General features: G+C 45.7%; 1 protein-coding gene across 5 annotated transcripts in view; it reads left to right on the top strand.

Annotated features, from left to right (window-relative positions):
* The window catches only part of LOC134906019 (uncharacterized), a 64,625-nt gene extending 47,423 nt beyond the window's left edge, over nt 1-17,202 (top strand). For all 5 annotated transcript variants that reach the window (XM_063914677.1, XM_063914676.1, XM_063914680.1 and 2 more), the window contains one exon: nt 14,450-17,202. In XM_063914677.1, the coding sequence (XP_063770747.1) occupies nt 14,580-15,935 (1,356 nt within the window). In that variant the 5' untranslated portion in view covers nt 14,450-14,579 and the 3' untranslated portion in view covers nt 15,936-17,202. The remainder of the gene's footprint in view (nt 1-14,449) is intronic.
* The last annotated feature ends 605 nt before the right edge of the window (nt 17,203-17,807 follow it).

Below are 17,807 nucleotides of genomic sequence, written 5' to 3'. Positions count from 1 at the left end.
ATTATTCTGTGTTGATAATCAATTGTAAGTAAATTGTAACGTAAGATAAGTAGAGTTTGAAAGTAAGCAATTCATTTGACTTTAAAACTTTTTAGTGCCAAATGAACCCAAGTAGACCAAAGCATCCTACTCAATTTCCAAGCATCCGCAGAAATAGTATATGTTTGCAATTAAAATGTATTCAAGGCATCATTGGTGTATCTATAATGGGGGAATCAGTATGTAATGCCAGCGGCCGGGATCCCAGCGTTCATAATACTGATGCCGGGATCCCGATATATGAAAACCCGACAGGGGTGAGTAGAGGCTATTCCCTCATCTCTCCTACCCCCTAACCCTAACCATCTGTTCACACAACCTAACCTTAACCTCTCCCCTTAGTGCCTGACCCTAACCACCCCTTGCATGTGTCTAACCCCGCATCCCCACTGTCTAAACTTAACCCCCCCCAACATGACCCAAAACCCCCTGGGGGTGTCTAACCCTAACCCCCTGCCCCACAGCCTAACCCTATCCTCCTTTGTGGTGCCTAAACCTAAGCCCCCCACCTTTCTGTCCCTAAGCCTAACCCATAGACTGTTTTTACGGTCGGGATGGTGGCTGTCGGGATTCTGTTGTCTGTCTCCTGGCCCTTTTGGAGTTCAGGCATTGGGATTCAAATGGATGTCAGGATTCTGACGTCGGTATTTCGACTGCCGGGATCCTGACAGCAGCCATCTTCACCGCATCCCATAATGGGTGCAGGGTGTGCCATGCACATGGGCCCCTCGGGACCAGGGTGGGGGGGCATTCCATACACCCTACACCCAAATACGTACCCGTCTGTAGCCTTGCTTTGGCCATCACTGCAGACAAAAATCTCTGGGAAAATGGCACCATGGCCATGTTCATGGAAATCTGCAGTAGAGAAGTCTCCAGAATCATATTGTGGGCGCAATATTCCTAGAGTTCCGGAAAAGAGGGGGCCTGCAAAGAGCTTTAGAGTTATAATTACAATAATATAAAGCAAACAAATCAAAGCATCAGGATCATCTGCTAGTAATTAATGACAAACAGGAACGTAACTAGTCATTTATAGGGCTCCAAAGCAACATTTGTAAGCCCCCCCTCTCCCCCCCAAAAAAAAAATTAAACTCCCATAAAAACATGACAAGGAAGACAGACCCTCTTGCACCTATGGTAGCTACACCCTTGATGACAAAATATGGTGGCATTTCTCAGCAAAGATTTACCTGAGCCTGGAGTATACAGCTTAGTAATGTATGCTTTCCCCACCAGTCCATGCTGCTGGCGTTACATGGAAGGCTGTGCAGATGGCTGCCCTGTCTAGGTTATTATCTTTGTTCTCTATACCATGGACTTGGCTGCTCATCTGTTCCATTAGGAATTACTGTTCAGTTTTATTGTATCTTTTACAATTGTAAAAAAAAAAAAAGCGACTGAGCTGCTCCTGGCTGTATGTCTCTTAACCTTCCGGCATTAATCTGTACTGTTTGTGCTTAGCTTGTCCTGTATTCGGACTGCTGCTCTGCTTGTTATTCAGAGATCATGATTCATACATGTTCTGCCGTACCCTGATTGTGTTTTTTGTTGTTTCCAACAATCTAAGACTTTATCCTGGGCTTGACTGTCTGTCTCTATTTGTGCCATGCTCCATTTTCTGCCTGAGGACTCACTTATTTCTGTGCAACTATTTCGACATAATATCTTTCACCTGCACCTGACTATTGTGATTCTAGAGCAGGTTTTAGGTTTAGTGCTCTACAGCCACTTTTGTGGATATAGGATAGCTATATGATCTGGCATTTGTTTTTCAGTATCATGCTTGTGTAGTCAGGAAGCTTGTACCCCATGTTTGGTGGCAGGTGCTACCACCACAGAGGCGGTGGTAATCACCAAGGAGAGTTGGCAAAAGTAGTGGCACTTGACAGCAATGACGCAGGGTCTAACAGCTGAACAGAGATGGTATTAAATTAATTTTCATTCGCTTAAGAATAAAAAATAACATTTCTTTTTTTACTTTTTTTTTATTGAAGCAAAAACACCGTAGACAAATTGCAAAACATAGGCATATATATGAGTCATGAATAAAAAACATTACACACAGTGTTAAGCAATATACATTAAACATATCGATAGAAATGGCCTTACATGAGGGTATTGGTCTAGAAAAACATTCTAATGGATTATGCCGGTCGGCAGCTGAGAACGCCCGCACCATTGAGGCTTTGTAATGTTGTGCTTGAAAGTAAGGTAGGGGCTAAGCCTTCAGAGTCTAGTATTTGGCAGTTGGCTCAAGCAATGTCAGGGGTCACCTCGCATTGAAGTCAAGTAGGTAGTGACTTACACTGTGAACAACATCACCCCCACCCTCCACACAGTAAAAAGGTAGGCCACCCCTCCCTCCTGGAAGTCTAAATTACGCAATAATAGGAAGTGGATCGATCTATGAGCATTAAGGCAAAATTGTAGCGGAGAATGTGCCAGAGGCTTCATGTTGTCATAAGTATGGAATTGTAACGTATCTCTAGCGGAACTTCCTGATCATGGATATGAAGAAGTAGTTTAGGGCAATTGTAGGTAGAAACTGCGATTCAAGGGGTGTATTATCATAAACATCTTGATGTTGTAGCCAGTCGGTCAAGAATCTCATCAGGGTGGCATGATTTTAAACAAGAATATTATTAGGAAAATGTACCCCCCACTAGATTTGGGTTGATATAGCTTCCTAAGGCTAATACGAGCCCTGCCACCTTGCCACAGAAATGACCGAAACAACTTATTGGCTGAATATCCTTTGTAGTGAGGAGAATGGGACATTTTTATTTATATTTAAAAAATTATGATCTTAATTAGTGTGAAAAATATACTGTAACAAACACCAAATCTAATCATTCTGTATTTTAGCTTACTTTGACACATTATTATTTTAATTAACATCCTCACAAACATGTTCAAAATCATTGTACCATGAACATTATCTATTGCCAAATAATATTACAAATTGATTTATCATTGCTGTCAACTTCGTTTCTTTGTTGTTCCCACTCCGTGTTTCCCATCATTAGTGCCCATGTCCCACTCAAATGGGGGGTCATTCCGGCCCGATCGCATGCTGCGCTTCGTCGCAGCCGTGCGATCGGGACGGAACTGTGCATGCGCTTCGGCTGCATTGCACAAGCGCGTCGTTGCCGTGCAGTGACGCCGCTAGTGAAGAAAGCGGTTGCAGTGGCAACCGCAAGAAGATTGACAGGAGGAAGGCGTTCCGGGGCGTCAACTGACCATTTTCTGGGAGTGGTGCAGCGAACGCAGGCGTGTCCAGGCATTTGGAGGGCGGATGTCTGACGTCAATTCCGGGACCTTCAACGCTGGATTCATCGCACAGGGTAAGTAACTCTTACCCTGGTCTAGTTCTGCACAAAACTTTTTTTGCATAGCAGGGTTGCACAAGCGAACGCAGCCTTGCTATGCAAAATAACACTCCCCCATAGGCGGCGTCTAGTTGATCACACGGGCTGCAAAAAGTTGCAGCATGCGAACAACTTGGAATGACCCCCATAGTCCAGATACTAAGGCTAGCCATACATGAGCACAGGTGCCTTAATTATTTCCTCACTCACTTTGATTTACCCACCTGTGCTGAAGCAGTGATATCCCTAATGTAGACCATGATGCCCTGATCTGGGAAACACTGCTTGTAATTCATGGGATCAAAATCAAAATAAACTTGACATCATTGGTGTGTCTATAATGGGTGCAGTGTCTGTGGAGCACACGGGCCCTGGAGTCCAGGGGGGGCCCACCCCGCACACACTGCACCCATTTGTTTAATATTTACCTCTCTGGAGTCCCCCGTCGGAGCCATCCCTTCTCGGCAGCACAATAGATTCTGAACACTAGGGGGAACAAACTCTATTGCACCTGCTGAAACGTGGCACGAAGGAGTTTTGCGCATTAGGAAAATCTTCAGGAAAATGGCCACCACACCGTGTTCCCGGAGGTCTGCGCATGCGCAATAGAGTCTGTGCTCAGACTCTATTGCCGCTGTGGAGAAGGATGGCACTGCTGGAAGACTGCGGAGAGGTAAGTATTAAAAACTTGTGCCTCGGTCAGAGAGAAGGAGGCCCCCTGATGCAGAAGGCTGCATCCGGGCCTCCTCCTCTTTGGGGGTAATTCAGACCTGATCGCTGCTGTGCGTTTTTGCACAGCGGTGATCAGGCACAAACTGGCATGGGTACAAAGTGGATCGCCGCTTAGTGATGGGTTTGTGAGACGGATCCGTTCGCACGGGCGATCACAAGGAGATTGACAGGAAGAGGGCGTTTGTGGGTGTCGACTGACCATTTTCAGGGAGTGTCAGGAAAAATTCAGGCGTGTCCGTGCATTAGCAGCAAGGGTTCCTGACGTCAATTCCGGTCCTGGACAGGCTGATATGATCACAGCGGCTGAGTTTAAACACAAAGCCACCACTGCAATTATTATTTTTCTTACGTCCTAGAGGATGCTGGGGTCCACATTAGTACCATGGGGTATAGACGGGTCCACTAGGAGCCACTGGCACTTTAAGAGTTTGAGAGTGTGGGCTGGCTCCTCCCTCTATGCCCCTCCTACCAGACTCAGTTTAGAAAATGTGCCCGGAGGAGCCGGTCACAGCTAGGGGAGCTCCATAGGAGTTCTTTTAGTTTTATTTTTTTGTTAGAGTTTAGGCACAGGGAGGCTGCTGGCAACAGCCTCCCTACTTCGAGGGACTAAGGGGGGGGAGTAGTGTCCGCCCTGCGGGGTCTGAGCCACTATCTCCGCTGACAGGACACTGAGCTCCTGAGGGGATCGAACGTTCCTCACCACAGGGGATCGCTCACCCCAGCAGCATGCCGCCACCCCCTTACAGAGCCCGAAGACTTCAGTGGTGAGTTAGTCACCATTCCCCCTGGCAAGCGGGGAGCCGGTGTGAAGATGGCGGCAACAGGGTAGGGAGCGCAGTACTAACCACTCCGGGGCTCAGCGGTACATGGTGCGGCGCTGTGAGGGGCGCCCTGAGTCAGCGCCTACACCCTACACTGTCCAACAAGCCTGTCAGGGTCCCAGGATCACTGCCAGCACAATTCCTCAGGCCAGTATAAACTACAGGAGAGCGGGAAGCAGCGCCATGAAAGGGGGCAGGGCTTCTCATCAGAGCGGACCCAGCAGCGTTCAGCGCCATCTTCCTGCCTGCAGAAGCGCTGACAGGGAGAGCTGTCCCTCTAAGTCAGCTCCAGCTATCTTGTACGGTACCAGGGGGTTGTAGAAGGGGGGTGGGGGCTGTGTAAAGTCTGTGTAGTCTATAAAGGTACACAGACAGCACTGGTAGTGTTATTAGTTCTATCTTAAAAAGCGCTGTGTGTGGGTTGGCTCCAATCTTTGTGGTATACTTGGGGGGAAACTGTGTGTGACATTTCCGTGTGTGTGTGTGTGGGGGGGGGGGGGTTTACTATCTCACATAGCCATGTGTAGGGACCCTGTGTCATATGCTGCAGAAGATGTTTCCTCTCAGGGGGGATCCATTCCATGTACACAGGATTGTAATGCTTTGTCTCAGATCCCTATTGTTGAAGCTAATACGGAGACTGAAACTCAGCTGTTGAAGAAGTCTAGGGCAGTTTGGTCAGGCTCTGTCCCTATTCCTGCAAAATTCACTAGCTTGCTCCCACAAAAACGTGCACTTGCCGAAATTATGCAAGATGACACGGATACCGATTCTGATACTTCAGACGGTGATAGGGACGTGCTCGGGGGGGGGGGGGGGAGCATCCCTTGCAAAGGGGGGTGCAGCTCATGATGAGGCCATTAGAGATGTGTTAAACATTAATGACACTACACCTGAGGAGGCTTACTTCACTGATAATACGAAAGCCCGCTAACCTTTCCCGCGTCTAAAGAATTAAGCACTATATTTTAAAAATCTTGGGGAAACCCTGAGAAAAAATTCCAGATCCCAAAAAGAATTCTTGTTGCTTTTCCCTTTCCTGAGGAAGATAGGAAAAAATGCGTCACCAATTGTTGACGCATCTGTCTCCAGACTGTCTAAAAAAGTGGTTTTACCTGTTGCTGGTTCTACCGCGTTGAAAGAACCGGCTGGTCGTAAGATTGACACTACGCTCAAATCCATATACACTGCTTCAGGAGTGGCCTTAAGGCCCACTATTGCCTGTGCATGGATTTCTAAAGCCATTGTAAAGTGGTGGCACATTACTAGAGGATTTGGATGCAATGGATAGTAGTGACATTGAATTGTTTTTACGTAACATACAGGTTTCTGCGGGGTTCATGGTGGAATCCATGAAAGACCTCGGTACACTGACTGCACGGATATCCTCCATGTCGATATCAGCTCGCAGGGGACTCTGGCAACGCCACTGATCTGCAGATGCGGAATTCAGGAGAAATGTGGAGAACCTACCCTAAACAGGTCAGGCTCTATTTGGGGAAGCTTTGGATGCGTGGATTTCCACGGCAACCGCGGGTAAGTCACCTTTCATTCCCTCTGCTACTCCTTCTATGAAGAAAAGGTGTTCTTCAGCTGTGCAGCAGTCCTTTCGGATCACTAAGACTAAAAAGCCCAAGCCTTCTACCACTTTCTTTAGAGGTGGTCGGGCAAAATCCAAAAAGCCTGCACCCGCAGGCTCCCAGGACCAGAGACCTGCTTCTGGTTCCTCAAAATCCTCAGCATGACGGTGGACCTCAAAGCCTGGAGGACGGGCTGGGGGGTGCGAGACTCAGACGTTTCAGCCTCGTCTGGGTGTCGTCCAGCCTGGATCCCTGGGTACAGGATATTGAGTTTCAATAACTCCCGTCTCACCGATTCTTCAAATCAGGCTTGCCAGCTTTGCTGACAGACAGGGCTATCCTACAGGAAGCCACCCTAAAATTGGAAAAGTCACAGGTCATTGTCCCAGTTCAACCTCATATGCAAAACAAGGGTTATTCAAACCTTTTTGTGGTACCGAAACCGGATGTTTCAGGCAGACCAATTTTGAACTTGAAATCGTTGAACCCTTACCTGAGGGTGTTCAAATTCAAAATGGAGTCTCTCAGAGCAGTGATTTCAGGTCTGGAGGAGGGAGAATTTCTGGAATCCCTGAATAGCAAGGATGCGTACCTCAACATTCCGATTTGGCTGCCGCACCTGGCTTTCCTCAGAATTGCACTGTTGGACAGTCACTATCAATTTCAGGCACTGCCATTCAGCCTCTCCACAGCACCGAGGGTGTTCACCAAGGTGATGGCAGAGATGATGGTTCTCCTCCGCAGACAGGGGTTGAACTTAATCCCATATCTGGACGATCTGCTGATAGTGGGGACTCCATCTGGAGGTGTTCATGGAGGTAACAGATCTTTGGGGTGTACCTCAAATAGACATGATGGCCTCTCGTCTCAACAAGAAGCTTCAGCGGTATTGTTCCAGGTCGAGAGACCCACAAGCTGTGGCGGTGGATGCCCTAGTGACTCCATGGGTGTTACAGTCGGTGTACGTGTTTCCTCCACTTCCACTCATTCCAAGAGTTCTAAAGCTCATAAGGAGAACAATAGTTCAGGCAATCCTCATTGCTGCAGACTGGCCAAGAAGTGCTTGGTACGCGGATCTTCTGGATCTACAGCTGCAGTCGAGGCCTCTTCCTCTTCGGGAGGACCTGCTGCAGCAGGGGCCATTCACTTATCAAGACTTACCTCGGCTATGTTTGACGGCATGGAGGTTGAACGCTACATATTAGCTTGGAAGGATGGATGCTGGGGTCCATTTCATGACCATGGGGTATAGACAATTCCGCAGGAGCCATGGGCACTTTAAGACTTCAAGGGTGTGAACTGGCTCCTCCCTCTATGCCCCTCCTCCAGACCTCAGTTTTAGAAATCTGCCCAGGCAGACTGGATGCACTCCAGAGGAGCTCTACTGAGTTTCTCTGAAAAGACTTATGTTAGGTTTTTTATTTTCAGGGAGAACTGCTGGCAACAGTCTCCCTGCTTCGTGGGACTGAGGGGGCAGAAGTAGGAACCAACTTCCTAAAGAGTTTCATGGCTCTGCTTCTGGCTGACAGGACACCATTAGCTCCTGAAGGGAACTGAACGCTAGCCGTGCCTAGATGCTCACTCCCACAGCACGCCGTGACCCCCCTCACAGAGACAGAAGTCAGAAGACAGGTGAGTGTTAGCAGACAGATCTTCAATCAAGAAAGTGACGGCTAAAGGTACCGCGCGGCTGTCGGGAGCGCAGCGCGCCATGTTGCCCACACATACACAGGCACTGCAGGGTGCAGGGCGCGTGGGGGCGCCCTGGGCAGCATGAAACCTATGGAAACTGGCATAAATAAGGGGCATAAGTTGCTGAGGCACAGTCCTACCCCCGCCAGTATAAAAAAATTACCTCATAAAAGCTGAGGAGAAACACACCATTGAAGAGTGGAGCTTCCTCCTCAGTCGGCCAGCACACTGCTCAGCGCCATTTTCTCTCTCTCCTCAGGCTGCAGAGACAACGCTGGTCCTCCTCCACTACTGAACAAGTATCAGGGTGCAAAACAGAGGGGGCCACAGTGAATTTGGTGCTATATAATTGTGTGATTAGCATTATAAAAGCGCTGCATGTCAGTGGGCATTTTGTGTTCACAGACATTGTGTTACTGGCGCTGGGTTGTGAACTGGCAAATCCTATCTGTGTCCCTCTGACAGATTTTACTGTGGGTCTGTCCCCTATAAGTCCCGGAGTGTCTGTGGTGTGGTTGTGCATGTGACATGTCTGAGGCAGTGAACTCTTCCTCTGTGGGAGACATGGTAGAGACACAGAGGTGTAATATGACACCAAGAGCCTGACTGGGTGAAAGGTTACATGATAGTGTGAATCACTACTGAATCTCATACAGAAAACTGAATATAATCTGTTGAAGATATGATTTTTAATAGTTCTGCCTTTCATCCACAGGGACCCCTCTGGGTCACATACAAATTTGCACAAGTTGTACAAACTGATACCGACACGGACTCTGATTCCTGTGTCGACACTAGTGATTCCAGGGGAATAGATCCTAAGTTGGCAAAAAGCATTCAAAACAAGTTTTAGCTATAAAGGAGGTGTTAGAAGTTACAAAGCCCCCTCTTTTACCACAAGGAGAGGGTTTTTACTTTAGTAAAGAAGTAATGTAATTTTCCCTCCATCTCAGGAGTTGAACAGTCTCTTGGAGGGAGTCTGATTTAACCTGTAAAGAAATTTCAGATTCCCAAAAGGAATTCAGGCAGCTTACCTTTTTCCAAAAGGTGGGAGTCACCCCGCATTTTAGACAAGGCCCTGTCATAAAAGAGAAAAGGTGTTTCTCCCTGCTCCTGGAATGGCTTCACTTAAGGAGCCGACAGACCGCACAATAGACATTGACACAATAGATGGAGACGAGATACTCCTAACTTTAGGTCATATCAAAGACGCTGCTGCGTACATACTAGAAACCATGAAATATATTGGTCTCTTGGGATCAAGAACCGCTACCATGGCAGTATCGGCTCAGAGGGCGTTGTGGATTCGCCAGTGGAATGCTAATGCAGATTCCAAAAGAAATATGGAGGCTCTCCAGTATAAAGGTGAGGCCTTGTTTGGTGATGGGCTGGATGCATTAGTCTCGGCGGCTTCCGCAGGTAAGTCGACAATCTTGCCTTCTGCTCCTGCACCAGCAAAAAAGACACATCACTCTCACATGCAGTCCTTTCGGCCCAACAAATACAAAAAGGCCAAAGGTTCCCCCTTCTTGGCAGGTAGGGGAAAAGGAAAGAAGTCCGCAGCGTCTCCAGGATCCCAGGAGCAGAAGTCAACCCCTGCTCCTGCCAAATCTGCAGCATGACGCTGGGGTGGGAGCACGTCTGAAACTTTTCAGTCAAATCTGGATTCAATCTTGCCTGGACCCATGGGTCTTACAAATAATATCCCATGGGTATAAACTAGAATTTCAAGACATCCCTCATGCCGATTTTTCAAATCGACCTTGCCAGCTTCTCTTCCAGGAAGAGAGGCATTAACAACGGCAACTCAAAAATTATGTCAGGATCAGGTCATTGTCCTGGTACCCTTGCCACAGCAAGGAGAAGGTTTTTATTCAAGCCTCTTCATAGTTCTGAAGCCGGACGGCTCAGTCAGACCGATTTTAAACCTGAAAAATCTGAATCTCTACCTGAAAAGGTTCAAGTTCAAGATGGAATCCCTGAGGGCAGTGATTTCCAGTCTGGAGGAGGGGGACTTCATGGTATCTGTAGACATAAAGGATGCTTACTTGCATGTTCCCATTTATCCTCCTCACCAACCTTATCTGAGATTCGCAGTACAGGATTGCCATTACCAGTTCCAGACGTTGCCGTTCGGACTCTCCACGGCACCAAGGGTATTCACCAAGGTGATGGTGGAGATGATGGTCCTCCTTAGTCAAATAGGAGTCAATATAATTCCTTATCCGGACGATCTCCTGATAAAAGCGAGATCCAGGGAACAGTTGGTGCAGAACATCGCACTCTCGCTGTCAATACTCCAACAACACGGTTGGATCATGAATTTTCCAAAGTCGCAGTTGGAACCGACGACAAGATTGTCCTTTTTAGGGATGATTCTGGACACAGAAGTACGGAGAGTATTTCTTCCAGTGGAAAAGGCTCTGGAAATCCAGAAAATGGTCAAACAAATATTGAAACCAACAAGCGTGTCGATCCATCAATGCATTCGGTTGTTGGGGAAAATGGTAGCGCCCTACGAGGCCATACAGTTTGGCCGATTTCATGCCAGAGTATTCCAGTGGGACCTATTGGACAAGTGGTCCGGTTCCCGCCTACACATGCACCGGAAAATAATCCTGTCCCCCAAAGCCAGGATTTCGCTCCTGTGGTGGCTACACAGTTCTCACCTACTAGAGGGACGCAGGTTTGGGATTCACGACTGGGTCCTAATAACCACGGATGCAAGTCTCTGAGGCTGGGGAGCTGTCACACAGGGGGAAAGCTTCCAAGGAAAATGGTCAAGTCAGGAAGTCTGCCTTCACATAAACGTTCTGGAATTGAGAGCCATTTACAACGCCCTTCTACAAGCGGTACATCTTCTTCAAGATCAACCCGTGCAGATCCAGTCGGACAATGTAACAGCAGTCGCATACATAAACTGGCAAGGCGGAACGAAAAGCAGAGCGGCAATGGCAGAGGTGACAAGGATTCTCCTCTGGGCAGAAAGACATGTTAGAGCTCTGTCAGCAATTTTCATTCCAGGAGTGGACAACTGGGAAGCAGACTTCCTCAGCAGACACGATCTCCAGTCTTTGGGGAGTTCCTCAAGTAGACATGATGGCATCTCATCTAAACAAGAAGCTTGAGAGATATTGTTCCAGGTCGAGATACCCTCAAGCAATAGCAGTGGATGCACTGGTGACCCAGTGGGTGTTTCGGTCGGTATATGTTTTCCCCCCACTTCCACTGATTCCAAAAGTTCTCAAAATAATAAGAAGAATAAGAGTTTGAGCAATTGTCATTGCCCCAGACTGGCCAAGAAAGGCTTGGTTTCCAGATCTTCAGGAGTTGCTCATAGAAGATCCTCGGCCTCTTCCTCCTCGAGAGGACCTACTACAGCAGGTGCCGTGTGCGTATCAAGACTTACCGCAGCTACGTTTGACGGCATGGCTGTTGAGAGTCCTAGCCCGAAAGGATATTCCCAAGGAAGTCATCAACAAGAAGCTTAAGAGATATTGTTCCAGGTCGAGAGACCCTCAAGCAATAGCAGTGGATGCACTGGTGACCCAGTGGGTGTTCCGGTCGGTATATGTCTTCCCTCCACTTGCACTGATACCAAAAGTTCTCAAAATCATAAAGAGAAAAGGAGTTCGAGCGATCCTCATGGTCCCAGACTGGCCAAGGAGGGCTTGGTTTCCAGATCTTCAAGAGTTGGTCATAGAAGATCCTCGGCCTCTTCCTCTTCGCGAGAATCTGCTACAGCAGGGGCCTTGCGTGTATCACGACTTACCGTGGCTACGTTTGACGGCATGGCTGTTGAGCGCCAGATCCTAGCCCGAAAGGGTATTCCCAAAGAAGTCATTCCCACTCTTATTCAGGCCAGGAAAGGAGTAACGTCTAAACATTACCACCGTATTTGGAGAAAATATGTGTCTTGCTGTGAAACCAAGAAGACTCCAACGGAAGAGTTTTTTCAGTTAGGACGTTTTCTCCATTTTCTCCAGGCGGGTGTGGATGCAGACCTATGATTGGGTTCAGTCAAGGGCCAGCTTTCGGCTTTGTCCGTTTTCTTTCAGAAACAATTGGCCTCCCTTCAAGAAGTCCAGACTTTCGTGAAAGGGGTGCTACACATCCAACCTCCATTTGTGCCTCCTGTGGCACCATGGGATCTTAACGTGGTGTTACGATTCCTTCAATCGGATTGGTTTGAACCTCTCCAGGAGATGGAGTTGAAATTTCTCACTTTGAAAGTGGTCATGCTGCTGGCCTTGGCATCCGCAAGAAGGGTGTCTGAGTTAGGGGCCTTGTCTCACAAGAGCCCTTACCTGATCTTCCATGAAGATAGGAAGATAGGGCTGAGTTATGAACTCATCAACAATTTCTTCCAAAGGTGGTTTTCTTCTTTCCATATACACCAACCTATTGTGGTGCCAGTGGCTACTGACACCATCGCTGCTTCAAAGTCCCTTGATGTGGTCAGGGCTTTGAGGATCTATGTCGCAAGAACGACTCGGATAAGGAAAACAGAAGCTCTGTTCGTCCTGTATGCTCCCAACAAGATTGGGTATCCTGCTTCTAAGCAGACTATTGCGTGCTGGATCAGAGGTACGATTCAGCACGCTCATTCTACGGCAGGATTGCCTGTACCAAATTCGGTGACTGCCATTCTAATAGAAAGGTGGGCTCGACCTGGGCGGCTGCCCAGGGGGTCTCGGCATTACAACTTTGCCGAGCAGCTACTTGGTCAGGGGCAAACACTTTTGCTAAGCTTTACAAGTTTGACACCTTGGCCGATGAGGACCTACAGTTTGGTCAATTGGTGCTGCAGGGTCATCCGCACTTTCCCGCCCGTACTGGAGCTTTGGTATAACCCCATGGTACTGAAGTGGACCCCAGCATCCTCTAGGACGTATGAGAAAATAGGATTTTAGTACCTACCGGTAAATCCTTTTCTCCTAGTCCGTAGAGGATGCTGGGCGCCCGACCCAGTGCGTACTTTACCTGCAGTTATTCGTTTGTAGTTACACAAGTGTTGTATTACGGTTATTTTCAGCATGTTGCTGCAAAGATTGTTCATGCCCGTTGGCATGTGTTGTATTGAATGCCATGTTGTGCGGCATGGTTGAGGTGTGAGCTGGTATGAATCTCACCGTTAAAAATTAAAAGTAATTCCTTTCCTCGAAATGTCCGTCTCCCTGGGCACAGTTCCTATACTGAGGTCTGGAGGAGGGGCATAGAGGGAGGAGCCAGGTCACACCCTTGAAAAGTCTTAAAGTGGCCATGGCTCCTGCAGAACCGTCTATACCCCATGATACTGAAGTGAACCCCAGCATCCTCTACGGACTAGGAGAAAAGGATTTACCGGTAGGTATTAAAATCCTTTTTTTATTTTTAATAAATTAGCAAAAATCTCAAACTTTTTCACGTTGTCATTATGGGGTATTGTGTGTAGATTTTGAGGGGAAAAACAAATTTATTCCATTTTGGAATAAGGCTGTAACATAACAAAAAGTGGAAAAAGTGAAGCGCTGTAGGTCACCAGTTGTTTTATTATACTACATAGTGAAGATTATGTAATAATCAAAATAACATGGGCCCCCAGGATCCAGGTGGGTATGGCACCCAATGCTGTACATATGATATAAAATGAAGATGTCAAAAATTTCACATAAAGAAATTAAACAGGAGCTAAAGATGGCCTTACCCAAACCTAAGACGTAGGGGACACAATTGATACATAAAGGAGTCAAATACATTTGTAGCAGGAGGTGGGATAACCGTGGTCACTGTATGGCATAATTATCTGCGACCAGTAGTAAAGCAGTTATTGGTGACTATGGCAATGTTGTGCAGCTAATGGTAGGGTGGAATTGATGGAGTGGAGACATGAAATATGATCTAGTCATTGTAGAAATATTACATTTGGCAACTAAATAAATATTATAAAACATATTAAATACCTCACACACAAATATTTGTCTGTGTGTTAAGACAGTGTGAGCCACTATTGATGCCTCTGGTTGATGATCTATATAGATATTTCCTGACTGGATAAGAAAAAATCAATACATATTAAGAAAGCATTTTCTCTCTAAAATCAGGTTTCATATATATAGTAATATTTGTATAAGCAGTGAGCAGTAAAAGAATGTAGTTTTCAGTGAAAGGTACATATCACACAAAGCTGTTTTTCTTGTTCTGCATGTACTGACCGTCTTGCTGTTTGTTTCAGACTATTTACATACTGGAGGAGGAGACAGCAGAGAAATAGACTGTGAGTCAAGTTGCAGGCTGGGTTAGTGTATAAAGTAACCGTACTGTATAGTGAGAAGACAGATCAACTTACTGTACTCATCATCATCATGGCATCTGCAGAAGACGGAAAAAACACCGGCATGCAAATGCAGTACGTCTTCATAGGGATTATTGCCTTTGTTTCAACTTCATTGCTTATTGCGTCCATCGTGCTTCTTACAATTGGCTACATGAATCCTTTTGGTACTGTTGGACTCGGGATTTTGGGAGGAGGCTGTATTCTCTATTTTTCTACCCTCCTATTTTTCTGCATGAGCAGTATATGGGTGAAAAACAAATACTACACAGACAAAACTGACTTTGGAGACAAACAGGTGGGAGCACCCAGAGAGGATATATCTCTCTTGAAACCAGCTTCAAATGTGACCTTACCTGCAAATCTTGAGATTCGATCCATGAGCATTCCAGTGGACAATAATAATCCCGTCCCTTTGTATTCAGTATCCACAGTTTACTCTTCTGTTTCTTCTTGTTCATCTCCTGTCCCTGAGAAAATCATGTTATATAACTGGCATGGAGATGACTCTGATGTCTTCACAGCTTCTCTTACTACCATGCAGGACAGTCATATAAAGTCACAGGAAAAACCACAAATAAACCAAGGATCTACTGAACTAGCCAGTTGTGAGTCTACTGGATGGAACAAGGTATACATGGAAAAAAGGCACACTGAAGATATAGCTATCCATCACAACAATGGAAAATCTATACCGGATATTCCCCGTCAGCGTAGACCTTTAGTGATGGACACAGCAGAGGGAATAACCCCTGCACATTCTTGTAATCCACATGAAAATGGTGACAAGCAGTTGGTAAAAAGCTACTTAGATATCCAAATGAAAACGACAAAGGAAAATAATACCAGTACAAATGCACAGATTGGGAAAACCCTCCCTGGTGTGCCAACCTCAGTGACACCATCCAAATATCACCATCACCTAGCTGACAGGTCGAAGAAACCAGAAGAAGGGAAAGGAACAAATCATCTTCAAATGTTAAAGAACAGTAGCCACGAGGTGGAGCCAGCATTAGCAAACAGGGGTGTACACTTTGGTCAACAAAATATCCAAACATCAAATGGACATGGTGCTCTCACTGCCAAAGGTGACGCTTCCATTCAAGCTGCAACAAAAGAGAATAAGCAGACATTCCAGGGCACTACCAGTAAAGGTTTATACACTGCGCTAGCAGCTAGTGCTGAAAGTGACAAAAAACACAAATCTTCTGAAGCGTTCAGTCACGACAGAACAGCAATACCTCTGCAGTACCTCTTACCAAAAAGTCAGCCTGACCATTCAGCAAAAACACCAATCTCCAGTCAGATGACTGCAACAAGAGATCCTAGTCAGGAGGTCAGAATCGTGAAGAAGCAAGCCAAGCCTGGAACTAGAATGGGCTATTGAGGTCTGTCATTTTGCAAATGGTATCATTTCTGTTTGCAAGGTGTCATTTGATAAGTAAATTAATATATTTTATGCTAACTTTGTACTGGTATAGTGTCTACAAAGTGCACTTAAACATTTCAAAATGTCGCAGAAAAGACAATTATTTTCCATTGTTTTGTAGCTTTGGGAAGCAGCTATTTGGATCTTTGCCTTGGGACATGAATGGAATAGGATAACACACTAATGTTTTGTATTTTTTGTTTTCTGTGAATATTATGTGCTTCTTATTTTTGGCAGGTAAATGTATATTCTATTCCAAAGAATGTGTGCTGTGTGAGGTGGCAAGTGCTTACATGCTTTCTTATAGGACCACTGGCAACAACACTGAGAAATATGTGTATAGGTAAAGATGTTAGGAGTCCATTACAGCCACAGTATAACTGTTTTAGGTAAGATATTTCTTTTATCACCAATCTTCCTATACGTAGCCTTATTTCCTCTAGGAACAGTCTAGTGCTGCCAGATAACAAGACAATTACTTGTAATGAGGTTAATAATTAGCTTACATCAAAGGAAGTCAAAGTTTTAACTGTTGTCATGGTATGGAAAATTTTACATATTCATTTGTTAATGCTGTCTTTAACCTGTGGTTTCAGTTTAATATATGGATAAGACAAATAGAAAAGATGGTCGTGTTACTTTCTCTTGTCAGCAGCTAGTGACCACAGTAAGTTAGCAGGTGAACCTACCAGGTCAGTTATATTATATTCCTCAAACATTGGTTAAAGTTTTTTATCCCTCTAAAGTTCATTGACATCAAGTCAATAAGGGAAGAAGGGGGCGAGTTGCTGTTGCAACAGCCTATAAATACCGGAAATGGCACCTGCTGATTTATATCTGCAGTCCTATTATTAAGCTATAGGCAAAATGTGGCAATTAAAATAGCATTTTTTTTATTTTTATTTCAGCTCCATTTTGTTGCTGCACATACTTATTTCCTACAACATTGTGGGCGGCCAGAAGCAGCAATGTTTGTGATTTCTGCCTTTCTAGTTGTGGCTAATCCTCCTTTATATTTTGTTTACTCGAGCTGTCTATGACAATATAATAACTATTTGAATTGTGAATGTGTTTTATTGAATAAAAGAAGAATGTTGATGCTATCATCATACCTCCCAACATTAGTGCCCCTTAATACAGGAGCCTACGTACTCCTGCGCCCAAAAACAGGACGGAGCCTCTAGAAGAGGAGTGTAGCCTTGTGCCGCCACCCCCCCCCCCCCCCCCCCCCCCCTAATCCCCGTCCCCAGTTTGCGACACTGTGGTTTATGCCCTGCACTCTCCTTGCACTGTTGAATAGATGCTGGCACACAGCATCTATTGACCCGCTGCTTCCCCCAACTTCCTCCCCCCAATACGGGACTGGGGACTGTATGCTGAATAGTTGGTTGGTATGTAATATAAAGTCATTTGAAACTAATAAATTTGTATGAATTTGAAACACGTGAGATTTTTCTATTGCATAAAAGTCAGTGCTTTTTCATATACAGATAATGGACCTGATGTGTAGTAGCAAATAAAGATACCTCCTATGTGTATTTATATAGATGCTTCTGTACACTTTTGTTTTCAGTCCTGTATTTTGAATGACACACATCTATAGCATTCAGCATAGTAAGGAGTCTGTGGTAATCATCACCATCCAGGGGCAAACGCAAGATTTACTTGGGCGGTTTCCGTATTTACATATATATATATATATATATATATATATATATATATATACACAATATAATAACTGTATTTGAATTGTAAATTTCCGGGAGTTTATACTGCTGCACCTGTGTATAATGCCCAGATGTACGCTTTGGATCGTATATTGCATGTAAA

Source organism: Pseudophryne corroboree, chromosome 1, assembly GCF_028390025.1.
Source record: "Pseudophryne corroboree isolate aPseCor3 chromosome 1, aPseCor3.hap2, whole genome shotgun sequence".
NCBI lineage: Eukaryota > Metazoa > Chordata > Amphibia > Anura > Myobatrachidae > Pseudophryne > Pseudophryne corroboree.
This window is presented reverse-complemented; position numbering and strand designations above follow the sequence as displayed.